General features: G+C 42.2%; 1 protein-coding gene across 2 annotated transcripts in view; it reads right to left on the reverse strand.

Annotated features, from left to right (window-relative positions):
- Positions 1-7,244: 7,244 nt before the first annotated feature.
- ATP6V0E1 (ATPase H+ transporting V0 subunit e1) overlaps positions 7,245-26,115 on the reverse strand; it is a 33,468-nt gene continuing 14,597 nt past the window's right edge. The window contains exons 3-5 of one of the 2 annotated variants that reach the window (XR_009052794.1): positions 14,833-14,962; positions 9,061-9,138; positions 7,245-7,746 (exon numbers count right to left, since the gene is read on the reverse strand). Coding sequence is in view for 1 of the 2 variants with exons in the window: in XM_057728946.1 (XP_057584929.1) it covers positions 14,869-14,962 (94 nt within the window). In the remaining variant the exon portion in view is untranslated. The remainder of the gene's footprint in view (positions 7,747-9,060; positions 9,139-14,832; positions 14,963-26,115) is intronic. The other variant, XM_057728946.1, reaches the window with a different exon arrangement.

Raw genomic sequence — 26,115 nt, forward strand, 5'->3', positions numbered from 1 at the left:
GGGTCTGGTATACAACAAGCCCAAGTGAAGGTTAGCTATTGTTATTATTAGTAACAATGGCTCTGAACTTTCCTGGGGATCTGATGAAAGCCATAGACTTGCTTCCCAGGAAAACACACACAAGTATACACACACCTACTTTTGCAGGTGATTTCAGGGGATGTGCAGATATTTGTGTAATACTCTGATTAAGACCCACTGAGGTCAGAGGGACACACTCCAGCCTGCACAACAGCAGCATAATTTTCAGGTCTGAGTGCAAAATGAAAATGCAGGGACCCCTTGTTCAAAAATTGTTAAGAATTTCATGACAATGAAAGCAGAACATTAAACCAAGTGCAGGACCCTTCTCCGCGTGGGGCCCTGCTTGACTGCACAGGGCCCACACCCAAGGAGCTGGCCCACCCAAACCTTAGAGCTCTAGGTCAGATGGCTGCACCTTTGCTTTAAGGGAACTCAGTATCCGAGAATGGAATTTACAAAATGTGCATTTGAAAGCTGACCACCCATAGAGCTCTTATTGAGCAACTACTTAGTGCAAGGTTGTGGAGATCAAACCCTTGAATGAGCCAGAGATCCTGCCCAGCAAAGTTTTTGCAGCCTAGGGGGAAAGACCTGTAAATTATACAGTTGTGACGACAGGAACCAGCCACAGCTGCTGTGGGAACCCAGAGGGGGCACAATGTGGGAAGCGAGGAGGTAGGAGAACACCCCCAGGGCCTGACTCTGGGGTCAGCGCGGCGAGATGAGAAGGGTGCGAGGTGTTCCAGGCAAAGAGAGGTGACAGAGAGGACGATGCTTTGCCCAGACCTGCACTCTCTGTGCACACTCAGCGTCGTGCCCGAAGATTTCACTTCTGACCCTGCTTTTCAGAAATGCCGGCGGAGAGCAGGCAGCATGCCCCCTCCCTCGGACACACAGGTGTAGGTGTGGGCTGCTCCTTTTACCACAGGCACCATAGAAACCGACCACGGTGAAGCAGCTACGACTGCAAGACCCCAAGAGGGTCACGTGAGGAAATGTACCCTGGGACAAAATGCCACGGAGGATCAGCGGCAGCCCGGGACCCTGCGATTAGACTCCTCTGGGTTTAAATTCCATTACCTCTGTGTAGCAGCTTGTGGCCTTGTGCCTTAATTTTTTCATCTGTAAAATAGGGATAATCATAGTATTTACCTAACAGGGATGTTGTGGGGATTAAACGCGTTAACATATGTGAAGCATTTAGAACAATGTCTTGCTTACGCAACTGCTACATAAGTGCTAGCTTTTCTCATTAGCAATAGGACGGATAACAGTGAAGGAACAGGGGGGCAAAAAAGCAGTTGCAAAAGGGTCCCCAGATCTGAGGTGCGAAGGGGCTTGGGTGTGGGTGAATGAGGAAGGGAAGTTTGGAGGCCCTGTAACCATACCCGCTGAAGGGGAAAAAAAACAACTTTGGAATGAGAAGGCCTTTGATGTACTGTAAAGATAGACCTCTGGGTGGAGTTGGCTAAGTCATATAACCTTTGTTGAGCTCAATTTTTCCAACTGTGAAATAGGAATAATGTGTCCCACTTACTTCACTGGATAACGTTATGTGAAAATATTTGGTAAGCTGGAGGTGAAGGTGATGCAGACTGTTGTCTAAGCCATGGCGTTTACTGTGGGTCTCCTTTATAGACTCCTCTTCCTCTGCCTACGCCTTAAGAGCAGCTGCTTCTCGGCCCCCATATACACACCCACAGCTTCAGTAATACCTATGCTGGTGCCCAGCATCCCCACCTCCAGCCTGGTTCTCCTTCTCAACCTCCAGGCCCATGTAAAAAGTGCCCACCAGGTACCTCCACGCGGATACCTCAGGCACCTGCAAACCCTCATTGTCCATGACCCAACTCATCACGGCTCCGTATCTCAGTGAAAGTTTCCACGGTCCACCCAGCAGGAAAACTGGGTGTAATCCTTGGCTCCCCCCCCCCCACCTCTGACATCCATCAGTATGTGCTAATAAATATGGCCCCAGTGCAGCTACTTCTCTGACTTCATTTCACCTCAATTCCCTCAATCCAGGACACTTCTCCTCTTCATCACTCGCCGGCCTAGAACACCTTACTCCTATTTGCCTAGCTCTCTTACTCATCCTTTGGGTTTCCCCTTAAAAGTCATTTCCTTTAAAAAGCCTTCCTCCACCACTCACTGAGTGTTTCCAGTGCTCCTACCCAGCAACCTGTACTTGCTAAGATACTGCACCTACATTGCGGTCCATTGCTAAACTCTAAGCTCTAGGAGGTCACAGGCCGAGTTTCTTCCGCTTTCCATGTCTCGAGCAGGTAACATCAGGACAAAGAACAGGAGCTGAAATTACCTGTTGAATGTTGTCGAAAACCTTATGTGGCTTGCAAAGTCACACTTAGCTTCTTAACTCACACATCCCCAGACACAGAGCTCACTTTTACAAAACACCTGCTCCTCTTGTTCCGTTTTGGGGTGGCGCCCACAGCAGTACCACACTTTGGACAGTGGAAAGAAACTATGCAAACCATGTCAAAATCCTGATAGCAACTTAGATAGAAGCCTGGCTGCACTCACGTGGGTAGCAGTCGTCGCTGAGCATCCTCAGCTAGAATACTCCGGTTTTGGAGTTGGCCTGGGAAGTGGGACTGGGGAGAAGTAGTGGGAGTTGGCGAAAAAGGGCCAAAACATTTCACAAGGAGGGGGTTTGAACTGAAAAAGCGACACAGCCTGAATGAAAGACTTGCTTGGAGCAGTTGGGAGTGGAAGAACAGTGGGGCTTTTTCTAACCCGTGTGGGACCCCAGAACATTCATACCCCAGGCTTCTACTTTTCTATGTGGGCAGAATCAAAATCAATGCTCCCTTTTCATTTCCCCACGCCATCACTGTGAGCACCTATACAAAGGGAGGCTGGCGTTTTATACGCTGAATGCTCTGCACTCCGTCCTGCACAGTGCAAACAGTTCATCAGAACTGCTGTGTGAACTCGAGGATTTTCATTGATTCAGAACAGCTTCAGTATTTTAATAAATCTAGCTGACTTCATTTCCCTTGGCCCACTGAATTACTCTTAAAAAAAAAAAAAAGTGTGTTATATAATGTTTGCAGGAAGTACTAACACTACTCTGACAATGTTCCCCTGTAAAACACCATTTTTTTCCCTGATTATAAAATACATGCTCTTTGTGGAAAATGTGGAAGTATATAAAGTTGTAAAAGAAATAATCACAATCAACATTTTGGTCTATTTCCTATCAGGTTTTTTTCTATGCACGGAAATTTGAAATGCTGTGGGGGTTTTTTTTTGGAAGTTTGAAATGCTGTGGGGGTTTTTTTTTTCCCCTCTTAACATAATATCCTACTATCTTTTGTTATTAAAGAAACTTATTGTTTCTTCTTTTTACTCAAGTATCACAGCATCATTGGAGAAAACGCTGAAAAGGAAAAAGAAAATTAAAATCATTTGCAATTACCATCCAGAGGCAATGTTAATAGTTCTGTTTGTCTTTTCCCTCTCGTTTTCCAGGCATATATTTTGGGGAAAAAAATTATGAAACGCACCAGGATATTCTTTTATTTGGGTGCAGCAGGGCTTACGTAAGCAGCTCCTTTTGCTGAGCATTCAGGTTGGTTTCCATCAGTTCTCCTACGATAAATATCCTTCACAACAGCATTTTACATTGTGCTTTTTTCCTTAGAAAATTATGGACTTTCTACACTTAATTTCATACAATCAGTCCTTGAGAGAAAATGTGAAAGAAAGGGACGGGGGAAAAGTAATACATAACTTTTGTTTAAGAGTCCATTTCCATTTGAACTACATTTGCTCTCCAAACAGAAGAGAGCCCTTGCATAGGGGGATGTGGTGACAAAACCATTCTAAAATGCCGGACAGAAACTTGAAGATATGATTACGTATAGTTAATAAAGGAGCAATTCACTTCAAATTTTTGGAAGATGAAATCCAAGGCCAAGTCTTCCCTGAGTCCAAGAAAGTTTAAAATAATTTCTCAATTCTCAATTTGTCTCCACATGGCAGGACACCTAGCACTGCTAAAAAACAAACAAAACAACGAAACAACAACACTGGCCAGAAGAAATAAACAAAAAGGTGCTACTTCTAAAGCAACACCAAAGGAAGATATAATAAAAAAATTGTTGGGTCAGTGATAACGGTATAGATGTCACTATATGTTTAAAGAAAACAACAAAAACAATGTTAAAAGAAACCAATAATCCTTGGACTGCATCTTCAAAAGCATGCCAGAAATACTCCCGTTCTGGTATACGAGCTGGTAGAGCCTGGAAGGGCAGGAAGGATGTGGTCTAGACACTTATGCTATGATTGTTTCTAAGAGATCCATCTCCCTGCGTAAAGATCAGGCCTGGAGCCTGGTGTGTGCCTTTTACTTTTCTGTAACCCAAGTACAAATGACTGAACAAAAGGGAAACCATATGTTAAAAAACAAACAAAACCAAACCCCAAAAAACAAATCAGTTGGCTGCCCCTCTGGGGCCTATCTTCACAGGAAAGTACTGTCAGTGGGTCCTACAGATTTCATCATTTCTTTGAAAAATACCCTTTGTGTATTATTATAATTTACAAATCATCTTTACCACCCAACATCTCATTTGGTGACAACCTCATGTAGCAGAAAGGGCAGGTATTATCCCCATTTTATAGATGAAAAAACTGAGGCTCAGATATTAAATGATTTCCCCCAAAGTCTCATAACTAGCAAGTGATGGAATAATTGCAAAGCTAGGGCTTCTCCCAGGCCACACCATATTCAATGGGACAGACTTGGGAGGAAAGAAACACTTCCAGTATCTTTTTAAAGGGCTGGCTGGTGCTCCTTCCAATCTGGGCCCTGGCAAGCACTAGAGCAAGGGCACTGTCAAAGGAAATGGGATTCACAGGCATCCATCTCAGATGCTGGCACGCTGTAACAAAATGGTTCAGTTATCAGGGAGGAGGTGAGGGGAAAACATATATCTGAGCTTACATATTAACTGCATTTAATAGTTTCAAGAATTTCATAAATGAGGAAATAGGCTTGAGGGTTAAGTGACTTCCCCAGCAAAGGGAACTTAGTAAGTTTCCCCCATCCCCCACAAAATCTGAGTGGATCTCATCATTCCTTCATTTCAACAACAGTGATACAGCTGGGGGGTGACAGAGTCACAGTACCTGGCCATTAGTCTTTGGGGGGGGGGGGGGTAGGTGTCTTGAATCCCCAATCTGGTCAGGAAATGAGCACCTTTCTTCTTCATAGGCTTTATGCTGAGGCCTTATTAGCACTGAGTGCTAGTAGGGTTTGGAAAACCTCTAGGTTCAGGCCTGAGCTGCTGCCTTATTTAAGGCCTTTTACCTCCCTAGAAAGCTTACTGAGCAGGATTTTCTAAACCTCCCTGACACATCACCAGGCCCTTCAGTGCTCACGTCACTGTGTCTCCCACGGCTGTTTGTGCAGCCAACACACAAATCTTCCGCACCCGTCTGTAGGAATCGGATCCCACCAAATGGCAAGGAAGCCCGAGCACAAATGTAATCCAATTTACCCCCTAATGTCTTACAACGAATGAGAAGTACAAAAACGGATCTGTACAAAGTGACAGAATAAGGCAGAACTCAGAGACCTGGATCAGCCAGGGTCGTGACCTCTGCTTTCCATTATGCCATTAAATCAGAAATGTGTCAAACCATGATCATGAGTGAGAAGAGCCCCACCCCGCCACAAAGCTGCCCTCCATCACTGCTACAAGCACGCCACAGCCGAGGTCTGCTGTGCAGAAGCCATGCAGGCTCTCTATCAGCTCACGCCGTGCTGAACTCAGAACAGGCAAAAGCAGCGCTCAAGGGAAGCACCACACTAGGGACAACATGAGGCTCAGCTTCAAACCCATGGTGGTCCGCTGGGAAGCAGTCGGGGTGGGAGCTGGAAAGGTTTCAGACTGACCACCAGTGATGATGGGCAGTAGGACCTGAAGAATCTGGGTACACAGCTGCACTCAAGTCACACTCCCCCAACCGCGGTCAGGGCTCGAAGACTGTGGCATCCTTTTATGTACCCACAGTAACCACCAGCATTGCTTTCTCAGATGACAAATAATGATTAAGGATCCAGTAAGTTGCTCTGATGAGAGACAGCTTGGTGATCCACAAAGACAGAATTCTTCCCTCCCACCCGAGCCCCAGAGCTGGCTCCTGGCCAGTGGAACTCTGAGAGAGGCAGGGTGCAAGGGAGAAGTGCTCTGGAGTGGAAACTAGAAAACACGGATGCTACTCCTCCGTCTGCCTCTGACCAGCTAACGTTAAACTGCGCAACTAACTCTCCCTGTCTGAGCTGGGATTCCTCACCTACAAAATGATGGGGTTCGTATTAGGGATCAACTATGGTCCCCCGACATCAAATCTTTGGTGTTTTTTGGATCCCATGAAATTAGCTAAAGAGGCCTGTTTGCTGGAAGTGTAAAGTATGGAGTTGCCTCTCAGGAAATACATCAAGTTCAAAATGAAAGCAAAGACAGAAAAGAAAGAAAAGAAAACAGGAGAATCACGTCAACTTGAAACTCTCTTTGGTCATGAGAATAGCAAAGCAATGAGTTCAGATAGTTTGGGAGGAATAAAAGTACAAACGGCAAAACAGGAAATCCATTCTTGGCAGGCTGTCAAAGAGCCATGAGCTGGTGAAAATTTAGATCCATTTTCATTTTTAATTTCTTAAAACTAATAAAGTCCCCAAGTCAGTGAATTATTGAGACGCCTGCTACCGTAACACAGAATTATTGTCGCCGTCCCACGCTTTTTAACCACTTGATTTTTCGGTCCTATTTTCGAAACAGGTTTCCAGTCGTGCAAGGAACTGCTGGTTCCGGCTTGTCTCTGGGGCTGGTACCGCCCCTCTACCTGCTCAGCATCGTGACCACGTGTTTACGGACAATGGTCAAACATGGCCTTGAATTATAGTTCTGTGTATACCAACCTTATCTCCCCCAAAAGCATTCCAGCTCTTGAACCTGCAGGGACCCAATTTCCACATCTTTGATTCCTCCAGAGGCTGTAGCAAGCACTCAGATGTTTCCTGCATGATTCAGAACAGTACTTACCAGACTCCTCAGGTATCTCAAACTACACAGCCAGCTTAATCCAGCCAAATTAAGTCTGGACTACAAAACCCTTTTTCCAAAAGGCATCATCCAGAGATCGAAAAGCTTACAAAAATGAGCTTAACAAACACCAAAACCAGATTTCCACAGAAAGAAGAAAAATAATTTATTCCAAAAGAGGGCAGAAATAAGAAATTTATCCTGAAAAGATACTTTGGTATAATTCTGGTGGGACAGATGTTCCCTCTGAATGTGTCCTCCTACTGACTGCGCCACGGGAGTCTTACTGCCACGTGACAGTTTTTAAGTACTTCACTGAATTCTCCTGTTGTGAGCAGGCAGGAGCCATTCTTCAAATCCACAGGTTCCAAGGAGAGAGTTACGTTATTTCTCAGAAGAACAGCACTTTCTATCTCGGAAGAGTACATAAACATTTTATAGAGGCAGCACAGTTTAGATTCAATAGGCACATTATTCATCAAAGTATAAAAAAAGCAACAGGAAAAAATACTGCACTGTAGGATAAGATATTCAAAGGTGGTATGAACGTTTAAGGCAGCTGATGGCCAAAGTGGGCGGCGAGTCAAGGAAGGTGGTCTGGGTATGGAGGTGATTTTGCATCTAGAGGAGTTCTCTTCGTGACCTGCAAAACAAAACCATTCCAGTAACTGGGCCTTTCCACCAACCTCAGGAGGACGAAAGGGTAACACTGAGAAAGTCAACCAGGCCGATAATTTTAAATACATAGGTGCTCCCGAAACGCCTGAATGAAAGTAGGCTCAGTTAACGTGCAAGTTCGGGCAGGTTTTGCACGGCTGTGACTGGAAGTCCAGTTACCAAGGACAATGCTAAACTGAGGATCCCAAGTCCTGGTTTTACTGTGTCATAGAAAACAGGAAGAGTGGAGCTGCATGAGATTGATCGCACTGGGATCTGACATGTTCACCTGGGCTTCAAGAATCTGTATTGGCACTTCCCCTCTTACAGCAAGGAAGCCAGGTTCCCACAGGCAGGCAAGCTTTTCCCTACATCAGACTCCTAAAGAGCAGCCTCCTTGGCACTTGAGACTGCTGACTGTTTTTGTCACCCCAAGTGTAGGTGACAAACCAGAATTTCTTTTTCTAGAAACTTAAAGCTGCAACACCACCTTTGCAGAGCTAGCAAACATTTAAAACAGGTATCTTCACACATCAGATTGCTAACAGTGGTTGCGTGAACTCCTTCACGTAAAGCTTATTTTATAACGTCTTCATAAACAAAGCCACATATGCTACTTTTGAAATTAAAAAAAGAGAGAAAATAAACATTAAATAGTGTCTTTAAGAGGTAATCGCCACATAAGCCTTGAGGTAGTAGGTAAGAAAACAAGCTGGTTATGACCCACCATTTGCCAGAATGCTGAGATTCAGGTGCAGGTGGAGTGCGGGGCTAGTTAAATTTGGATGAGGCGAGGCTGTGGCAGGCAGGTCTGACAAGACTGAAGGTTGAAAAGCCCATAGGGAGATCAGATGGGCCCTTGAGGTTTTCCAAACCAGGGGGCACACCCAGGAGAATCCACAGAGCAGGGTGATTAAATGACAGGTTTCCCAAGGCTCCGGGGCCAAGGTGCCCAGAAGCAGACACGAGACTGCTGCTAAATCTTCTTGGAGCAAGCTGGGCAGCCTGGCCACCCTCGGTGGTGGAAAGCACCAGACTGCTGGGGACGCACTAGGGCAGCGCACTGCAAACAGTCAACTGAAGATGTAACTAGAGGACTGTTTTTACCTACCGTGGACTAAGGAAAATAACCATAGCAGGCTAGGTAGGGGCAACGACCAGAGCTGCTAGTTTCTTCCACGGCTTTATGAAACCTTTCCTCTAATCTAATGATCATTTCTCTTCTCTTCCTCAGGCCAGCAGAACAGCCCTCTGCACAGACTTGAGTTCCAGGTAGATAATTAATTTTGCTTGACAGTACCTGAAGCCGTGAATTCAGATGTTTTGCATGTTACATTCCTATGACGAGCATATGGTCAGACTTCCTCATTGTTTAGGCCTATGTGGACAAATGAACAGTCACAAAAGGGGACAACGGATCTTCACTTTTGAAAAAACCACGTTGAAAGAGGGAATAATTTTGCCTCAAACTCAGTGACACCCGTTTAAGAGAAATGTGAATGAGCATTATGTTGTGTGGCATAGACTTGTGGTTTGATTTTGGAGTGAATTAAAGCAGCACATACTCTGATCATCTCTCTGATATGAAATAGCCATTCTGGGGTGGAGGTGGGGAAGTCAACCAAAGGGTCCAGGTTCTCATTTCGTAAAATAAAGGAATCACAAGGCTACTTTCAGATAAAACTGAGAAAGACAACATAAAAATATTAAGGCTAGAATCAAGAAGTCTGTCCAGGGAAGCATGAGTGAATATATTCTTTTAAACAAAGGTCTCATTTTTATTTTTTTTTTTCATTTCAGATAAATTCGCAAAATAACTCCTTCTCTACTATCATGGTAAGGTATGTATTTATTGTAGGAGATTAACTACAAGAGGTATTTAAGCAAACTAAAGGCATGAGTGTTTCACAATTCAAGGCAATGCACTGAATAGATGGCAAAAATAGCAGAACTACATATATTTAGGAGAGAAGAGATCACTGCGAAGCCAAGTGGCCAGGAAAGGAAGTGCAAGGATTTGCAAGCTGGACACCCAGAGAGAAAACATCAGAAAGAATTAAGAGAGAATGGGTGTACGGGGATATGTGTATAAAAACAGATGATTGAACTTGGTGTACCCCCCAAAAAATAATAAAAATAAAATAAAATAAAATAAAAAAAAAAGAGAGAGAGAATGGGTGAGGGGCTTCCTAGGTGGCATAGTGGTTAAGAATCTGCCTGCCAATGCAGGGGTCACAGGTTCGATCCCTGCTCCAGGAAGATCCCACATGCCGCAGAGCAGCTAAGCCCGTGCGCCACAACTATTGAGCCTGGGCTTTCGAGCCTGTAAGCCACAACTACTGAGACCATGTGCCACAACTACTGAAGCCCACGTGCCTAGAGCCCGGGCTCCGCAACAAGAGAAGCCACGGCAATGAGAAGCCCGTGCACCACAACGAAGAGCAGCCCCCACTCACCGCAACTAAAAGGAAGCCCATGCACAGCAAAAAAGGAAGACCCAACACAGCCAAAAAAATAAATAAATTAATTAATTTAAAAAAAAAAGAGAGAGAGAGACAGAATGGGTGAGTGGAGACAAGCATCCGGAAGAATGTTCGCTGAACAATGTTTTTACTAACGTGACTTCTAAATTAATGAATGTTGTAGGTAGTGAGAGGCAGGAAAAGCTAGGTAAAGCTAATTAGGTCAAGCACAGGAAAACAGTATGGCTGGAACCAGTAGGTCACAGAGGAAAGTTGTGAAAAGAGAGGCAGCAAAGGTGGTTTGAGGGCAGGCTGGGCAGGCCTTGACGGCCAACTTAGAAAACAGAACAGAATCTGCAGACCAGTCATTCTTATCTTTTGTGGTTCATGGGACCTTTGGTGACCCTGACAAGCTGTGCTTACAACACGTTGCATACAGCATTCCAAGAGGCGTGTGCCCATTAAAATCAGGGACCTCGGGTTTAAAAACAAGCCGAGCCGTAGCCCCTGGAGAACTACTCAAAGTTTCTGGGGCAAGCAGTGATGTGTTTCAGGAAGTTCTACATCAGGAAGATAAACAGGGTGGTGGTTTGCAGATATGCTGAGTGTAGAGGAAGGTAGATGTGATGAGGAGCTACTGCAATAATTCAGAGCCGCTGTGACTGGGTCAGAAACTAGGGTCCCTGACAGACGGACAGAATAGAGAGGTCGACACAAGTGACATGACAGGCTCAACTGGATTCGAGGAAGAGGAGAAAGAAGCGATCGCACGGGTTCCAAGTGACAGGGAAAACCGTGACAGGCTTTTTAACCATAAAACACCTCGCACTGTTTTAACTTTTCACAAGTATGGCTTAATGCCAACCTCTCAACAGATCACGAACCCCTTCAGAGTCCACAGCCTCCTCTGAAATCCCCACTCAGTACTATGTACCTCGTGACAGTCAAATATTTTTGGAATGTGTAGAAAAACAGCTCCCTCGGGGCAGAGGCCTAATTACCAATACTCTATTCCTCTCCAGACTCTGTAATAAAATAGAATGCCTGCCCTTTTAGAACTGCGGTAAACCATATACGCTTATCTAAACATATTACCACGACGTGGTTAACCAACTAACTTAGAGAACTCGGGTCTCAAGCCACTCCGAGGAGATTCTGTATAAGCCTCACACCCCCAAAGCCGTAGGAAAAGGGGACATCGGGAAAACAGCAACCTTGATGTGACAGTTCCGCAAGCATCTCAGGAATCGAGGCTCTAGAGGCAGCCAGGGTTGGCAGGGGCAGAGATGGAGGGAGCACTGTTCTTCACAGTACTGGGTGAGATTTCCAGTCAATAAGCGTAATGTGCTATAACTCAGCCGATCAACTTATGAAAGAAAGTCACAGCAATTAAAGTGTTTAAAGTAGCAAAGGACTGGCCAGCTATTTAACTGCGTTGTTTGGGATCAATTCAATTTCATCTGTATAGAATGACTTGAAAGCTTCCATGACTGTTCCTCATTTTTCTCTGCTGAATACCATGCCTGGCTTACACCTCCTACTTTCCAAATCTGGCCTCTTAAAAGAATCACATACAGAAGCGAACACTTTTCCTTACCAGGTGAGGACAGGCCTAAATTTGGTTTTGGCACTCCTTTATCATCCCACAGCTGTGTAAAAGTTCAAAGCTCTAAAGGGAACTTTGGCTCATTCTTTGAATTTTACCACCAAGAGAAGTGAGGTCCTGTCTTAAGAGTTCTGTTTGCTCCAATGTTAGGCAGAGATTAGATCTCCTGATGTGATAACTCCAAAGGCCTAGAGGCATGGTCCTACCACAACCACTACCTCAACAGGGAATCAACGTGACAGGAGGCTCATAACTAGGGCTGCCCGGCTGTGCTCTATTTCCTGGCATTCTGCTTTTAAAGGAACAACCTTTAACCTAAGAGTTTCAAGCAGTCCTGGTTTGTGTTGTGGACCAGAGTGCAAACGTTAGGAATTCATCATTCAGGTTACAGACACGTGAAACTGAAAAGAATGGGCAAATGAAGCCAGGTCCCCACACACACTGTTATTCACTGTGGGCCCAATTGACATGTGATGAGAGATGAAAATGAGGCTCAGAGAAGGTAAGTGAAAGGTAATGCTAGAACGAGATCCCACTCTGAGGCCTGAGGTTCTCAGCTTTCAATCCTAATCAATATCCCCACCCAACATTCACTATAGTTAAGAGGAAGGACAGAAAACAGAACTTGATGGGGGGAAAAAAAGGGGGGGCGGGTGAAGGCAAAACCAAATAAATATATATGCATATGAATCAGATTTTTTAAAAATCTATATAAAAGGGAATCAAAACCCCTTTGGGCAGACACAACTCTAAGGAAAAAAAAAAGTTGCCTATCTATCAGACTGGTAAAAATCCAGGCTGTGAGGAAACAGGAATTCTCATACATTGTTGGTGGGAATGCAAAAATGGTACAATCCCTACAGAAGGGAATGTAGTAATATCTAGAAAAAGTATTTATACCTTTAACCCAGAGATTCTATTTTCAAGGACTCTAATCCAAAGATCACTGGTAAAAATACAAAATATCATACGCACAGGATGGTATTGTGACTTTATCAATAATAACAGAAGACAGCAAATAATGCAAAAGGATATCAATGGCTATAAAAAGAGTCAAGGAAGATCTCTATACACTAACAGGAGCAATCCCTAGGATATATTGCTCAGTGAAAAGAGCAAGGTACAGAATAGCATATGTAATAGGATATCTCTTCTGTAACGGCTGTGTGTTCTGGGGAAGGATGGATACACACACATACACACACACACACACACGCGCCTATCTTTGTACAATGAAACACTGGAAGGATATAGACTTCTATGAATATATCTTATTTATAATTTTGACTCTGGAAATGTTTTACATATTCCAAAAAAAAGTAACAAATAAGAAATAAAAAATTACTATAAATTGAACACAAAATAAATCATCTTAATCTAACTATATCAAATTGATAACCACCAGAGGAAATAATTATTTCAAGTGACCTCAGAAAACAGCAAAGAAATCCTAAACTGCATTTGATAACCTTATAGTTAGTAGTTATATTGGTGTAATTTTGAAACTATTTTATGTATATTATAGGATAATCAAATTAAGTAATTAAGTTACTGCCTTTAGAAACCAAGATTTTCAGCATATGTGAATGATATTCAAGTATAAAACCAAAGAAGTCAAATAAAAATTCTGTAATGTTAAATGTGAATTTAACTCATGATTTTTTTTTTTCTTTTTAAAAATCCATACTTCCTGGCTATGTCCACTATAAAGGCTTAGAAGCAACAACATCCCAGCAGAAATGAATGCACCTAGCAATCAGATCATGGTTTTTAAATACCACTTCCACTGAAAGAAAGACAGGACCAACTGGGCTTGAGGACTGTCTAGTGAACCAGGGATCCTTTCAGTGGGAAATTTATTGAATGAACAGTTGATTCCAAGTCAAGAACCATACTAGAGAGGTCTGGGACACCTTGATGTTGCCAGAAAGAAAACTATCAAAGATTAATATCAAAAGGACATAGAAGCCAGCCTAGACAGGTGTCCATAGGACCAAAGAAAGAACAACCGAACATAAAAAGGATAATAAACTGTGTAACTGATCAAAATTGAAAAGGAAAGAAAATAAAACCTCATTGGATAGCCCGGAAGTAACCTGGGCACCAACATCTTACTCTGAAAATTAAAAGAACAACATTAAATATGTATCTCGCTTTTCTTATATGATCTATATTTCAAGGTTACTAAATAACCCTAGTTGAGAAGGAAAAGTTGGTTTTTATCGAAATCAAACAAAGAACTAGAAAAATCACGATTTTTGCAATTTCTACTGCAATGCTTCATTCAGGCTAAGATCATCAATGGATAAAATCACTGGATGAAGGTTGACAGAGACCTTTACACCTGGAGGGACCAGAACTCATCGATCACCTTGGCATCACTAAGACCGGAAAGCCAGACACTGTGTCTCCTGATATAAGGCAAGAGGAAGTTCACAGAACCACTTAAGCACCCTTGCCAAAAAAGCTGAACCGGAATCTAACCAAGCAAGCATTTAGTGCTAACCTAAATAATGGAGACTGAGGAACAAATGAAATGACAGGTTTTCTGACTCCTGGCCAGTGAATAAATCTTTCCACTATGCCACTCCTTCTCTGATCCTCAGAAACAAATGAAACCTGCAATTTTAAGACCAATTTTCAAAAATCATCTGTCTCTATCCAAAGCATTCAGAGATGCCCTTCATCTAAAATTTGTCAGCCACTTAAAGTTGCTGAATCTCGAAATACTAAGTACAAATAGTTTTCTTCCCGATCTGTGTCCGAAAGACCACATGCAAATGTAATTTATTTAAATAGCTGGGTAAGAATACAATTTAAAAGAATCTCATGGATAAATCCTTTGGTAACGTGAATGGCCTAAGTTCCAAATCTATTTCTGCTCTTCAGATGGTGTTTGCTTTCAGCTGTCTGTCCTTGCCAAGTGTTAAAATGAGGAAAAGTCCAGGCGAATTCTAGCTGACCGACTGACCACACTGATGTGAAAGGTCAAGGGCATAGTCACCTCAATGACTGAGCACTGGCGAGCAGGTCTTCTTCCTCAAGGCCAATGATGCTTGAGGTACCAGATGGTTTCATTTTTCAACTGTGGTCCAAAGAGAGGGTTGAGTTGGGCCAGAATTGCAATCAGCCAACTAAAAAATAATGGGGGAGGAAGGACAACAAAAAGTGGTGAAATCATGTTGGAATGGGACCATTTTAAATTAGGATGAGAAAAGTGCTTTAGTAGAACTTAAATCTATTCTATTCAGACCAAACCTTCAATACACTTAAAGTTCATAAAACACATTGCGCTAACGGGAGCATCTCTTACAAGAAAAGCCTTCACAGAAGACACTCTGCCTTCATTTTGATACATTATTGACAAAGCAGTGAGGCTTTGTCTTTTCTCTCATTTTCTTAATTCCCTTTCCAAGTATTCAAGATTTCCTCGAATTCATATGATATCGTCACCTCACAGTGTTTTTGCCTAATCTCAGTTTATATCATCACAACTTCTGGGCTCAGGAAAAATCGATTTACTTTCCTTTATCCATTCTCCAAATGCTAAGACCCACAACCAACATGACAAACCATTTTTACTGGTATAGCCAAGGTTCAATTCAGCCCACCGTCTCCCAACACCATCACCACTTAAGTGAGTTACATATCTATTGGGCCCCAGTGGAGCTGAACCCAATGGGCATCTAACTCCTCCTGCTTGCTTCAGATCTAAGTAACAAGGTACTCCTCTGTATCACAGACCGATTACAGAGGAAGTATGATGGTGTTACATATTTTCCTCCGGGTTGGAACTGAAACAGAACACATAGCCAAAACTGTCTTTAAAGTTTTCTTCTACAACTCACAAAGTTCTGAATAAATGGTTTTATATCTGATATAAGAATTCATATACCCAATGAAGTCTGAGAATCACTGAACTAAGACCAAAGCAAAGAACAAAAAGAAAGACAGTAAAAGATTTGCAAATCATATATCTGATAAGGGGCTAACATCCAAAATACATAAAGAACGCGTACGACTCAACAGAAAGATGGCAAATAAACGTCTGGCCATTCAAACCATTCCGTGTTTTACTTTATTAAACAAATATTTAATGAGCACCTGCTAGGCTCCAGGCCCCATCAATACAAAGGAGAAAAGGAAATGCTACTGCCCTCGCAAAGCTTATGGAGTATAATGTGAGGAAGGTAATAAAGTGAGCTCAAGGAACAGAGGATGATGGAGGTCGTACTCCTTTGATGGGCTGGTCAGGAAGGCCTTTCCAAGAAGGTACCGCTTCAGGGGAACCCAGAATGAAGTAGAATACACAGTGCCTTTAATTCCTGTTCAAAATACGTGAGTTGTTATGTAAACTGGAATTTAAATTAGAAATGACAATTGTTCTCACTTGGGGGGAGGGGGTCTGGATAACACGCCCAGACTCCTCCTACTACTGATCTTGGAGGATGGATTTTAGTGTCATAATCTGATCCTGCATGGGATACAGGGAATTGCTTTCTAAGGAAAAGGAGCGATCCTGCTACAGGAGTCTCCTTGTACAATTTTAGGACTTTAAATCCCCCTAGAAGAGGGGAACTAGCCAAACACAACCACTGTCTGGTTGCATCTCTTTTCTTCCACTTGCGGTAATTTTTCGAACTCTTCCAATCAAAGGAACAAAAAACTGATTCTGATCACCGATGATCAGACTACTGGAGAATCTACCACCACCAGCGCCAGCAGCTTCACCTACAGGAACAATGCACCTGCCCTCCCCAGCCCACCCCAACAGAAGGTGGTTCTGTGGCAGGAAACGTGACACCTGAGGACATCGGGCAAGATAGCTACCTTGAGCTGACTCACTTTATAAACAAAAAGCTAATTCAGATGAGATTCTCTGATCTGTCCTTAGAACTACAGTATTCGACACAAACAAAATACCCAGACTTGTAGTTGAGGTTTAACATCTACCTGAAAAACAGAAAGAGGAAGGCAGCACAGGCAGACACACTGAAGAGCTGTGACTGCAGTGAACAGTAACGGTGCGGAGCTGAGAGTCATGGAAAATTCCACAGACCCAGGACTTTCCCAATCCCAGCAGGCAATGGAAGCAGACAGTACAAACAGTCGTCCGTCCTCTCAGGACAGACTGGAATACTGGCCCGTGCTTAGAAATGCTAAATAAAAAATATGTTAGCGCCTCGCCTCTGTCTCCTCTCTTTAACAAAAATATAATACTGAATAAAAGCACCATCTCCTAGCACTTTGTACGACATGGGACAGCGACGCATCTCAATTCTGACCACACGTTACAACCACCCAGGGAGCTTTTAAAAAACAAACAAACAAACAAACAAAAAATGATGTTATACTTTGCAAATGATCTTTCTTTTGATTCTCCCACAACATGGTTAAGGAAACTGAAGGAGAGAGAGGTGAAATGATTCACCTGTGGTTACAATACTAATTAGGTGGTAGCAGCTCCTGGACCCCAAATCACCTCAGACTAATGTTCCCACTACAAAAGTTACCTTCTGAAATACTGTAACTGACAACAGTTCAGAAGGCATCAACCAGTTGAGCTAAATCTAAACTCTCTGGGAGTTAAGGAAACAAAGAGTCCATCTGCAAACTATTGATGAAGTCCATCATGAGCCTTTGGTACTTGAGGTAAAGAAGAACTATCCAGAAGCAAAGAACGAATGAAGGCTACTCTGCTTGCTCAGATCAGTATTCAGAAACTTTTTTGAATTTAATTTTACATACTATTTTTAATGTGTCAAATCAAGCAAAACATCTTACTTAAAACAACAACAACAAACCAAAGTTCAAGAAAATTCCTTGGGAAACAGCCCAGGCCAGTTCATTTGAAATTTCATGGAGGAATTTCCCCCCTCTAACCAGCTGAGCTCTGTGCCTACCCTTCTGATTACTGTCTGACTTCAGATTTTTCTTTAAAGCTGATAAACACAGTGGAGAACTGGAAGGAGAAAAAAAAAATCCACTCTCAATTGATGGAAGTGGGTGGAGAAAGAGGCTGTATTCCAATGAATCTATTACTTCATGTGTCCAAGAAAAGAGAACTAAATGTACTCTTCATATTTGCCCAAACTGTTCCACATGTCTCCACGACCTGAAGTCCATAACCTCCTGAGCTTATTCAAATTACCAAGGCAGCTATGGCTGGTAACATCTTTCAGAAAACTGCAGAGCTGGAATGGACCAGAGGTCAAGTTCGTGTTCGTCATGCTAACAATGAAGAAACCATGTCCTAGGGGCTTCTCTGGTGGTGCAGTGTTTAAGATTCCGCCTGCCAATGCAGGGGACATGCGTTCAATCCCTGGTCCGGGAAGATCCCACATGCCACAGAGCCAACTAAGTCCGTGCGCCCCAACTACTGAGCCTGCGCTCTAGAGCCCATGAGCCACAACTACTGAGCCCATGCACTGCAACTACTGAAGCCTGCACGCCTCGAGCCTGTGCTCCACAACAAGAGAAGCCATCACAATGAGAAGCCCGTGCACTGCAACAAAGAGTAGCCCCCGCTTGCCGCAACCAGAGAAAGCCCACGTGCAGCAATGAAGACCCAATGCAGCGAATAAATACATAAATAAAATTTAAAAAAAAACACAAAAACAAAATATATATATAAAAAAGAAACTATGTCCTAGAGAACCTAATACTCCCACAGTGAATCAGTGATAGAGGTGGAAAGGGAACCCAGGACTTCTGAGTCCCATGATACCAGGCTGTTTCCAAAGGGTACTAAGGATGAAACAGATCAGGCAACTTAGGAGTTCCTCTTTTATTCCACAATCATTTATGCTCCAAGTCAGGGCCTAAAGGATGCCAAGAAAAATGGGTTGAGGGGACAACCTCGCCTCCGCCGACCTCGCAGGGGTTCATGAGCTTGTGAGAGAGAAACCAAGGGTGGTGGCTGAGCGTGTTCTGGAAGAGAGAGGCATAGGGTACTTCATCTACAAACACTCCTGGCCACTTACGAGCTCAGCTCTCGGTTGTTAGAATTCTTCAAGCATGAATTACGCCCTTCCCACAGAAAAGTCTATACGGAGCTCGCTCAAATCCTGCTTTGTTCTTTTGTTCCACATTCAGATATGAGAACAGAGAACAGAGGCATGGTTACTTCCCAGTGATGCACAGGTCAAGCAGATAACTGCTCAGCTTCCCTGTTGGAATAGGGAAGTCCAGCTAGGATTTCTCTTCTGATCTGTTGTCCCTCCAGGAAGGCCATGATAGGAGTAATCCTATCAGTGGGCTCCTTAAGAGACAGCAGAGAGGTGGCTTGCCCTGTCTCTACCTAGATGACCTCTGTCAAATACCCTTATCCCAGTCCAGTGATGCAAATTCTTTCACAGGCAGCAATGTTATTAGACACTATTAGAACATACGGGATTCAGTGTTAGGGTTGGATTTTGATTTAACTACATCAAATATTAGTGGGGTGACTCCAGGCAAGTGAGCTTACAACCCCAAGCCTCAGTTTCCCCTTTTGTAAAATGAAGACAATAATCCCTGCCTCAAGATGTTAAGAATTAAAGGAGGGACGTCCCTGGTGGTCCAGCGGTTAAGACTCTGTGCTCCCTGCAGGGGGCTAGGGTTTGCTCCCTGGTCAGGGAACTAGGTCCTGCATGCTGCAACTAAGAGCCCGCATGCCTCAACTAAAGATCCCACATGCGGCAACCAAGATTCAGCATGCCGCCAACTAAGACCCGGTGCAGCCAAATAAATAAATATATATATATGTAAAAAAAAGAAAGAATTAAAGGCATAATATATGAAAGTGCTCCATGTAGTAGCTGACAAATAGGTGTTCAATAAATACTAGTTATTCCTTCTCTTTCTCTGTGAGACAGCTAAAAATGTACTCAAGCCACAGAATGAAACACAACCTATTTCACTTTACAAAGGAGTTTCTCACGCAGCACTGAGTCACGCTCATCTCCACCTCCTCTTCCGCCCCCACCTGCTCTGCAGTAGGCAGAACTCTAAGATGTTAGAGTTCCCCAAATTCCCATCCCTGTGCGTACACACCCTGTATAAACAGGGGATGGTGGACATGATGGGACAGTCGCTGCCATTATTAGATTATAAGATACAGCTGGCTTGACAGAGAAAGGCAAATACTGTATAGCACGTACATGTGGAATTTAAAAAATAAACTAGTGAATATAACAAAACAGAAACAGACTCACAGATACAGAGAACAAACCAGTGGTTCCCAGTGGGGAGAAGGGGGGAGGGGCAATATAAGGGTAGGGAATTAAGAGACACAAACTATTATGTATAAAATTAGCTACAAGGATGTATTGTATAACACAGGGAATACAGCCAATATTTTAGAATAGCAATAAACGGAATGTAACCTTCAAACATTGTGAATCACTATGTTGTACATCTGAAATTTATATAACATTATACATCAACTATACCTCAAAGAAAAAAACAAATACAGCTGGCTTTGAGAGGGAAATTTCCATCAACAGATGGATGATAAAGATGTGGCATACACACACACACACACACACACACACAATGGAATACTACTCAGCCATAAAAAAGAATGAAATATTGCCATCTGCAGCAATATGGATGGACCTAGAGATTGTCATACTAAGTAAGTCAGACAAAGGCAAATACCCTGTGGTATCACTCATATACACACTACTATATATAAAATAGATAACCAGCAAGGACCTACTGTATAGCACAGGGAACTATATTCAACATCTTGTAATAACCTATGATGCAAAAGAATCTGAAAAAGAATTTACATACATATATATGTATATATACATATAACTGAATCACCTTGCTGTAAACCTGAAACACTATAAATCCATTGTACTTCAAATAAAAAAAAAATGAAAGAAAGAGAAATTACCCTGAGTAAGCCTGACCTAATCAGGTGAGCTCCTAAAAGGGACAGGGCTCTTCCTGATGAAGGACATCTGGAGTACATGCATCACTTATTAATTCATTGCCAATCATCTTGCAATGCATCCTTTAATACGTGCTCTGTAATAAACAACGGAATTTTCTCCTTTAAAGTGAGCATGATGTTAAGCTTTCTCAGTAGAGGGAGCTGGAAGGACAGAGCAGGCACGGGCTGGAAGTTGGGGGAATGAGTGTGAGGACATTTGGTGGAACCGGCACAGGCTCCGACCCAGAACATGGTCACTCTTCGATCTAGAGGCTTGGCCTAGAAATAACCTTTCTGCAGCCCTCTCAACATGAAAACCAGGACCCCTGCTTGGCCTACATGCTTTGAAGTCCTCTTGCTCACACTGGCACAAGGATTCCCACTACACACCCAGGCCACTCATCTCTCCTGTCTGCTCTCCTGCCTGCACTACAGAGGGTGGCCAACTGCTTGCCCAGCAACTCCAGACCAACTCCAGCCTGGCCAAACCAATGAACTTCTCTGCTATCTGGTGGGCTGAACTACACCTTCTCCAACAAGGTCTGAATCCTTTCCAAGTTTGTCCTTGCTTGGGTACTCTCCCTGAGCCCTAGGGTACCATATGGAGTTTCCTTCTATCTTATAGTTACTCTTCTGTCATAGTGAATAATTATGTTAAACTTCTTGTGTTTAACCTACTGTGTGGTTGCTACCTCCTTATTGGACCCAGACTGCTAGAGGATGAGAAAGATTTGGTACAAAGGAAGATTCTCTCTTGCTAGCTTTGAAGATAGAGGGGCTACATGGCAAGGAATATGAGTGGTGTCTCGGAGCTGAGAGCAGCCCCCAACTAACACCCAGCCAAGGAAATGGGACCTCAGTCCTACAACCACAAGGAACTTAATTTTGCCACAGCTATGGGAGTTTGGAAGAGGACCCCAAGCTCCAGATGAGAAGACACAAACTTACTTTCCATTAACCTGATGCCAACTCTATCTCTGCTATGGTCCTTTCACTACTACAATACAAAAACAGAAATATGCCCTATTTTTGCCAGCTCTAAACTTGAATTATCTTTCCTTTCGTTTCTCTGTATTTTCTATACTAGGCCTTTCAGTTCAAATTCTCTTATCTGCCAAATTATAAATGAAAAGATTACATGATCAGAGTAAGAAAAAGAAACTTTTTCATATACTAGATAATAATATGCTGGGCCAGGTACCTAGATTTCCTTTCTACTATCAGCAGTCAAGACATCCAAATATTTTACATGTATCCATGAGAGAAATGTAAACAAGTCTCAGACCAAAAAACTAAGTGAAGGCAAGTACTCAGAGAGGAAAATAAAGTGACTACAGGTTGCTTTCCATACTTTGAGAGCAAACACTAAACCAGATTAACTTGAGCTTTTGTTTTCAGACCTCACAGGGCATGAAAAACAGTAGAAAAAGCCGAGGGCCCATTCAAGGCAGAGAGTCTAACAAAAGCTTCAGCCAAACCCCCCAAAAAGCTAAGACCCCAAAAGGTTCTGTCTCAAGGTAAGGATAAATCAAACAACCTCCTGAAGTGGAATGCTAGCAAAATCAACTGTCTCAAATACAAGCACCAAGAAGAAAGGAGGAAAACACTGTCACTGAGAACTGGTCTTTATGAAGGTTTGCCAACTACATGGTTTTAAAAAAGAACATATCAAGATTTTTACTTAATTTAATGCCACACTGGTGATGGCCTTGGGCACCTGGCAGAGCAATGTAAATCCTTTCTGGAGAAGTCCACCTTCACACCAGGTCTCAAAGAAGTCATATGTATAAAACTACAATAAACAGTTTCTAAAAAAACAAAAAACTACAGCGAAAACAGGGAATTCCCTGGTAGTCCGGTGGTTAGGACTCCAAGCTTTCACTGCTGGGCGCCCAGGTTCAATCCCTGGTCAGGGAGCTTAAGATCCTGCAAGCCACGAGGCACAGTCAAAAAAAAAAAAATTAGGGAAAATAAACAGATGGCAGTCAAATATAACTACATGTATATGGAAACAAGGCACCACGAGTGAGAGACAGCAAAGAGCAGAGCAGACACAAACCTGCAAGGACTTCAGATAATGGAATTATCAGATATGGACCATAAATAAGCTGTCTACTATATTTTAAGAAATAAGGTACACCTGGATGGACCTAGAGACTGTCATACAGAGTGAAGTGAGTCAGAAAGAGAAAAACAAATATCGTATATTAATACATATATGCGGAATATAGAAAAATGGTACAAATCAACCCGTTTGCAAGGCAGAAATAGAGACACAGATGTAGAGAACAAACATATGGACACCAAGTGGGGAAAGTGGGGAGGGTTGGGGGGAATGAATTGGGAGATTGGGATACCAAACTGTGCACTCTAAATATATGCAGTTTATTGTATGTTAACTGTATCTCAATAAAAGTTCTAAAAAAAAAAAGAAATAAGATACACTTAAAATGCATGCAAGGAGAAAGAAAGAAGGAAGAAAGGGAGGGAGAGGGGGAAAGGAGGGGATAGAGAGGGAAAACAAAACTAAAAGCAGCAAAAAGAACTTCTATAGAAATGAAAAATATAATACCTGAAAATAAAAAAAGTCAATAGGTAAAGTTCTGGTTCTAGTAATAGCAGAATAGCTTACATCAGACATTCTATAGATAGTAATTATAAACGCTGAACAAAATACAAAAAACAACTAATTGATGGTACTAGAAAATGCTTTTTCTGGAAAGGATTCAATCCTTGAAAGAAGGAAGGAACCTTTGTATATAGCATTTCCCCTGAGGACAACTGTCCAGTCTGTGTGAAGCTCAAGCAAAACCCTGCAGTCCTACTGGCTTGAGGTATCAAAAGATGAAGCTTAGAGCCGCCAGAGCAGTTGGAAATTAGGAGGGGAAACCTCACAAAAAGATGTGTCACAATGGGGAGCCCCAAAGCCTGTGTATAAATTCCCCTTAGCTCTTTGGCTCCTCCCTGAACCATGCATGCAAATGCAAGGACTGGTGGAAAACACCCGGAAGGCCGAAAAGAGCAGAGATTTCCACTGCTGGGTATGACAGAGAAAGAGAACTTGGAGTCTGAAGTTAGAGGGGCTTGGTAAACACCTCAGACTTTCCACTGAAACCCAAGAAGGGCCACATCTTAATGGAGAACTCACTCTAAGGGCAAAACTGAAATAGATCTGCCCCCACAAAGTGTAAAGCCAACCCTCTGCAGGTTTACGGTGATCAATTAATAATTTAACTGTTTGTTAGAACAAAATTTAACCTCTTTCAGAGAAACAAAGTAGAATCCAGAATGCCAATCATCTACAATATCTAGCATTTAGTAAAAAATACACATGCAAAAAACCCAAGAAATGTAATCAACAATCAAGGACAAAAGAATCAACAGAAGCTGAATCCAAAATGACACAAATGCTGTAGTTAAAAGGTAATGTCTCTAAAGTAGGTGTGGCCTGAAAATGGCTATGTGCTAGAGGGCAAGGAGCTGGAGTTCTATCTGAGGAAAATCAAGGCCCAGAAAGGCAAAAAAAATCCTCCTCCTTCGTATGTTAACTCATGTAATAAAGGTGTTCATTGTTTTGAAACAAACATAAAACAAAACAGCATTATAAATATGTTTAAGAACTTAAAAGAAAAATTGGCTATAAAGAACTAAATAGATTGGGAAGCTCAGAAAATAAATTACAACCTTAAAAAGGAACCAAATGGAAATTCTAGAACTAAAAAGTATAATAAACGAACTGAAAAATATTTGGATGGGTTTACCAGAAGATTGGAAATGACAGAAAAAATAGTAAACCTGATGAAAAATCAACACAACCTATCCAATCTAAAGAAACAGGGGAAAAATAGAGGAAAAAAAAAATCAGTCTAACATAGGTGAAAATGTAGTCTCAGAGGGAGAATGAATAGAGCAAAAAGAAGAAAAAATAGAATATAGGCTTAAGTTTTCTCAAATTGGGTGGAAAACATTAACTTAAAGATCCAACAGCTCAGCAAACGCAATCAGAATAAATTCAAAGAAAACCACACCTATGCGCATTACAGTAAAACTACGTTGAAAAGCAAAGATAAAGAGAGAATCTTGATAACATCTAGAGGACAAAGAATGCATAAAGAACAATTATTCAAATTACAGCCGAGTCCTCAGCACAAACAATGGAGGCCAGAAGATAATGGAAGAGCTTCTTTAAAGTTGCCTGGGGACTTCCCTGGTGGCACAGTGGTTAAGAATCCTCCTGCCAATGCGGGGGACATGGGTTCAATCCCTGCTCTAGGAAGATCCCACATGCTAAGGAGCAACTAAGCCCGTGAGCCACAACTATTGAGCCTGTGCTCTAGAGCCCGTAAGCCACAACTGTTGAGCACAACTGTTGAGCCTGTGTGCTGCAACTACTGAAGCCTGCATGCCTAGAGCCTGTGCTTCACAACAAGAGAAGCCACCACAATGAGAAGCCTGAGCACTGCAAGGAAGAGGAGCCCCTGCTTGCCACAACTAGAGAAAGCCCATGTACAGCATCTAAGACCCAACACAGCCAATAAATAAAAATAAATTTATATAAAAAAAAAGTTGTCTGAAACAAAGGAAAAAAAGAAAAAACCTTAGCCCAGATAAAAATGCTTCAAAAATGAAAGTGAAATAAAGACATTTTCAGATAAACAAAACTGAGGGAATCTGTAGTCAAACCTGTCCTACAACACTAAAGGACGTTTTTCAGGCTGAAGACACACCAGACAGAAACTCCAATCTACAAAAACAAATGAGAAGCTCTAAAAACGGTAAATATGTGGGCAAATATATAAGACTTTTTTCTCTTAATTTCTTTATGAGACATATGATTCTTGAAAAATTGTAACACTATAGTAAGGGTTTTACAACATATAAAGATGTAAGATATGTGATAACAACAGTAAAAAGATGGCAAGTAAATGGAATCATATTGTTGCAAGAGTGTCACATTTTACCTGAACTGGTTCAACAGTAACTCTAAGTAGACTGTGAAAAGTTAAGGGTGAATGTTGTGATCTCTAGAGCAACATTAAAAAAGAAAAGTACATAAAACAAAAGGAAAAAAAAGAAAAATACAAAAGTATAGCTAAATACCTTTGCAGGAATTAAAACAAAATATTCAAAACATTCAATTAACCTAAAGTAAGGCAAAAAAGGAAGGACAAAGGAACAAAAAAAAAAAGAGTTGAAACAGAAAACCATTAACCAAAGAGTGAACCCAAACCTAGCTGTATCAATAGTTACATTAATCGTATAGGGAATATTCGTTTGCCAAAAGGCAAAGACAGTCAGAATGGAAAAAAAGTAAAACCAAACCACATACTGTCTTCAAATAGGTACATTCTAAATATAAAGACA

Source organism: Hippopotamus amphibius, chromosome 1 (genome assembly GCF_030028045.1).
Source record: "Hippopotamus amphibius kiboko isolate mHipAmp2 chromosome 1, mHipAmp2.hap2, whole genome shotgun sequence".
In the NCBI taxonomy this organism is placed as follows: domain Eukaryota; kingdom Metazoa; phylum Chordata; class Mammalia; order Artiodactyla; family Hippopotamidae; genus Hippopotamus; species Hippopotamus amphibius.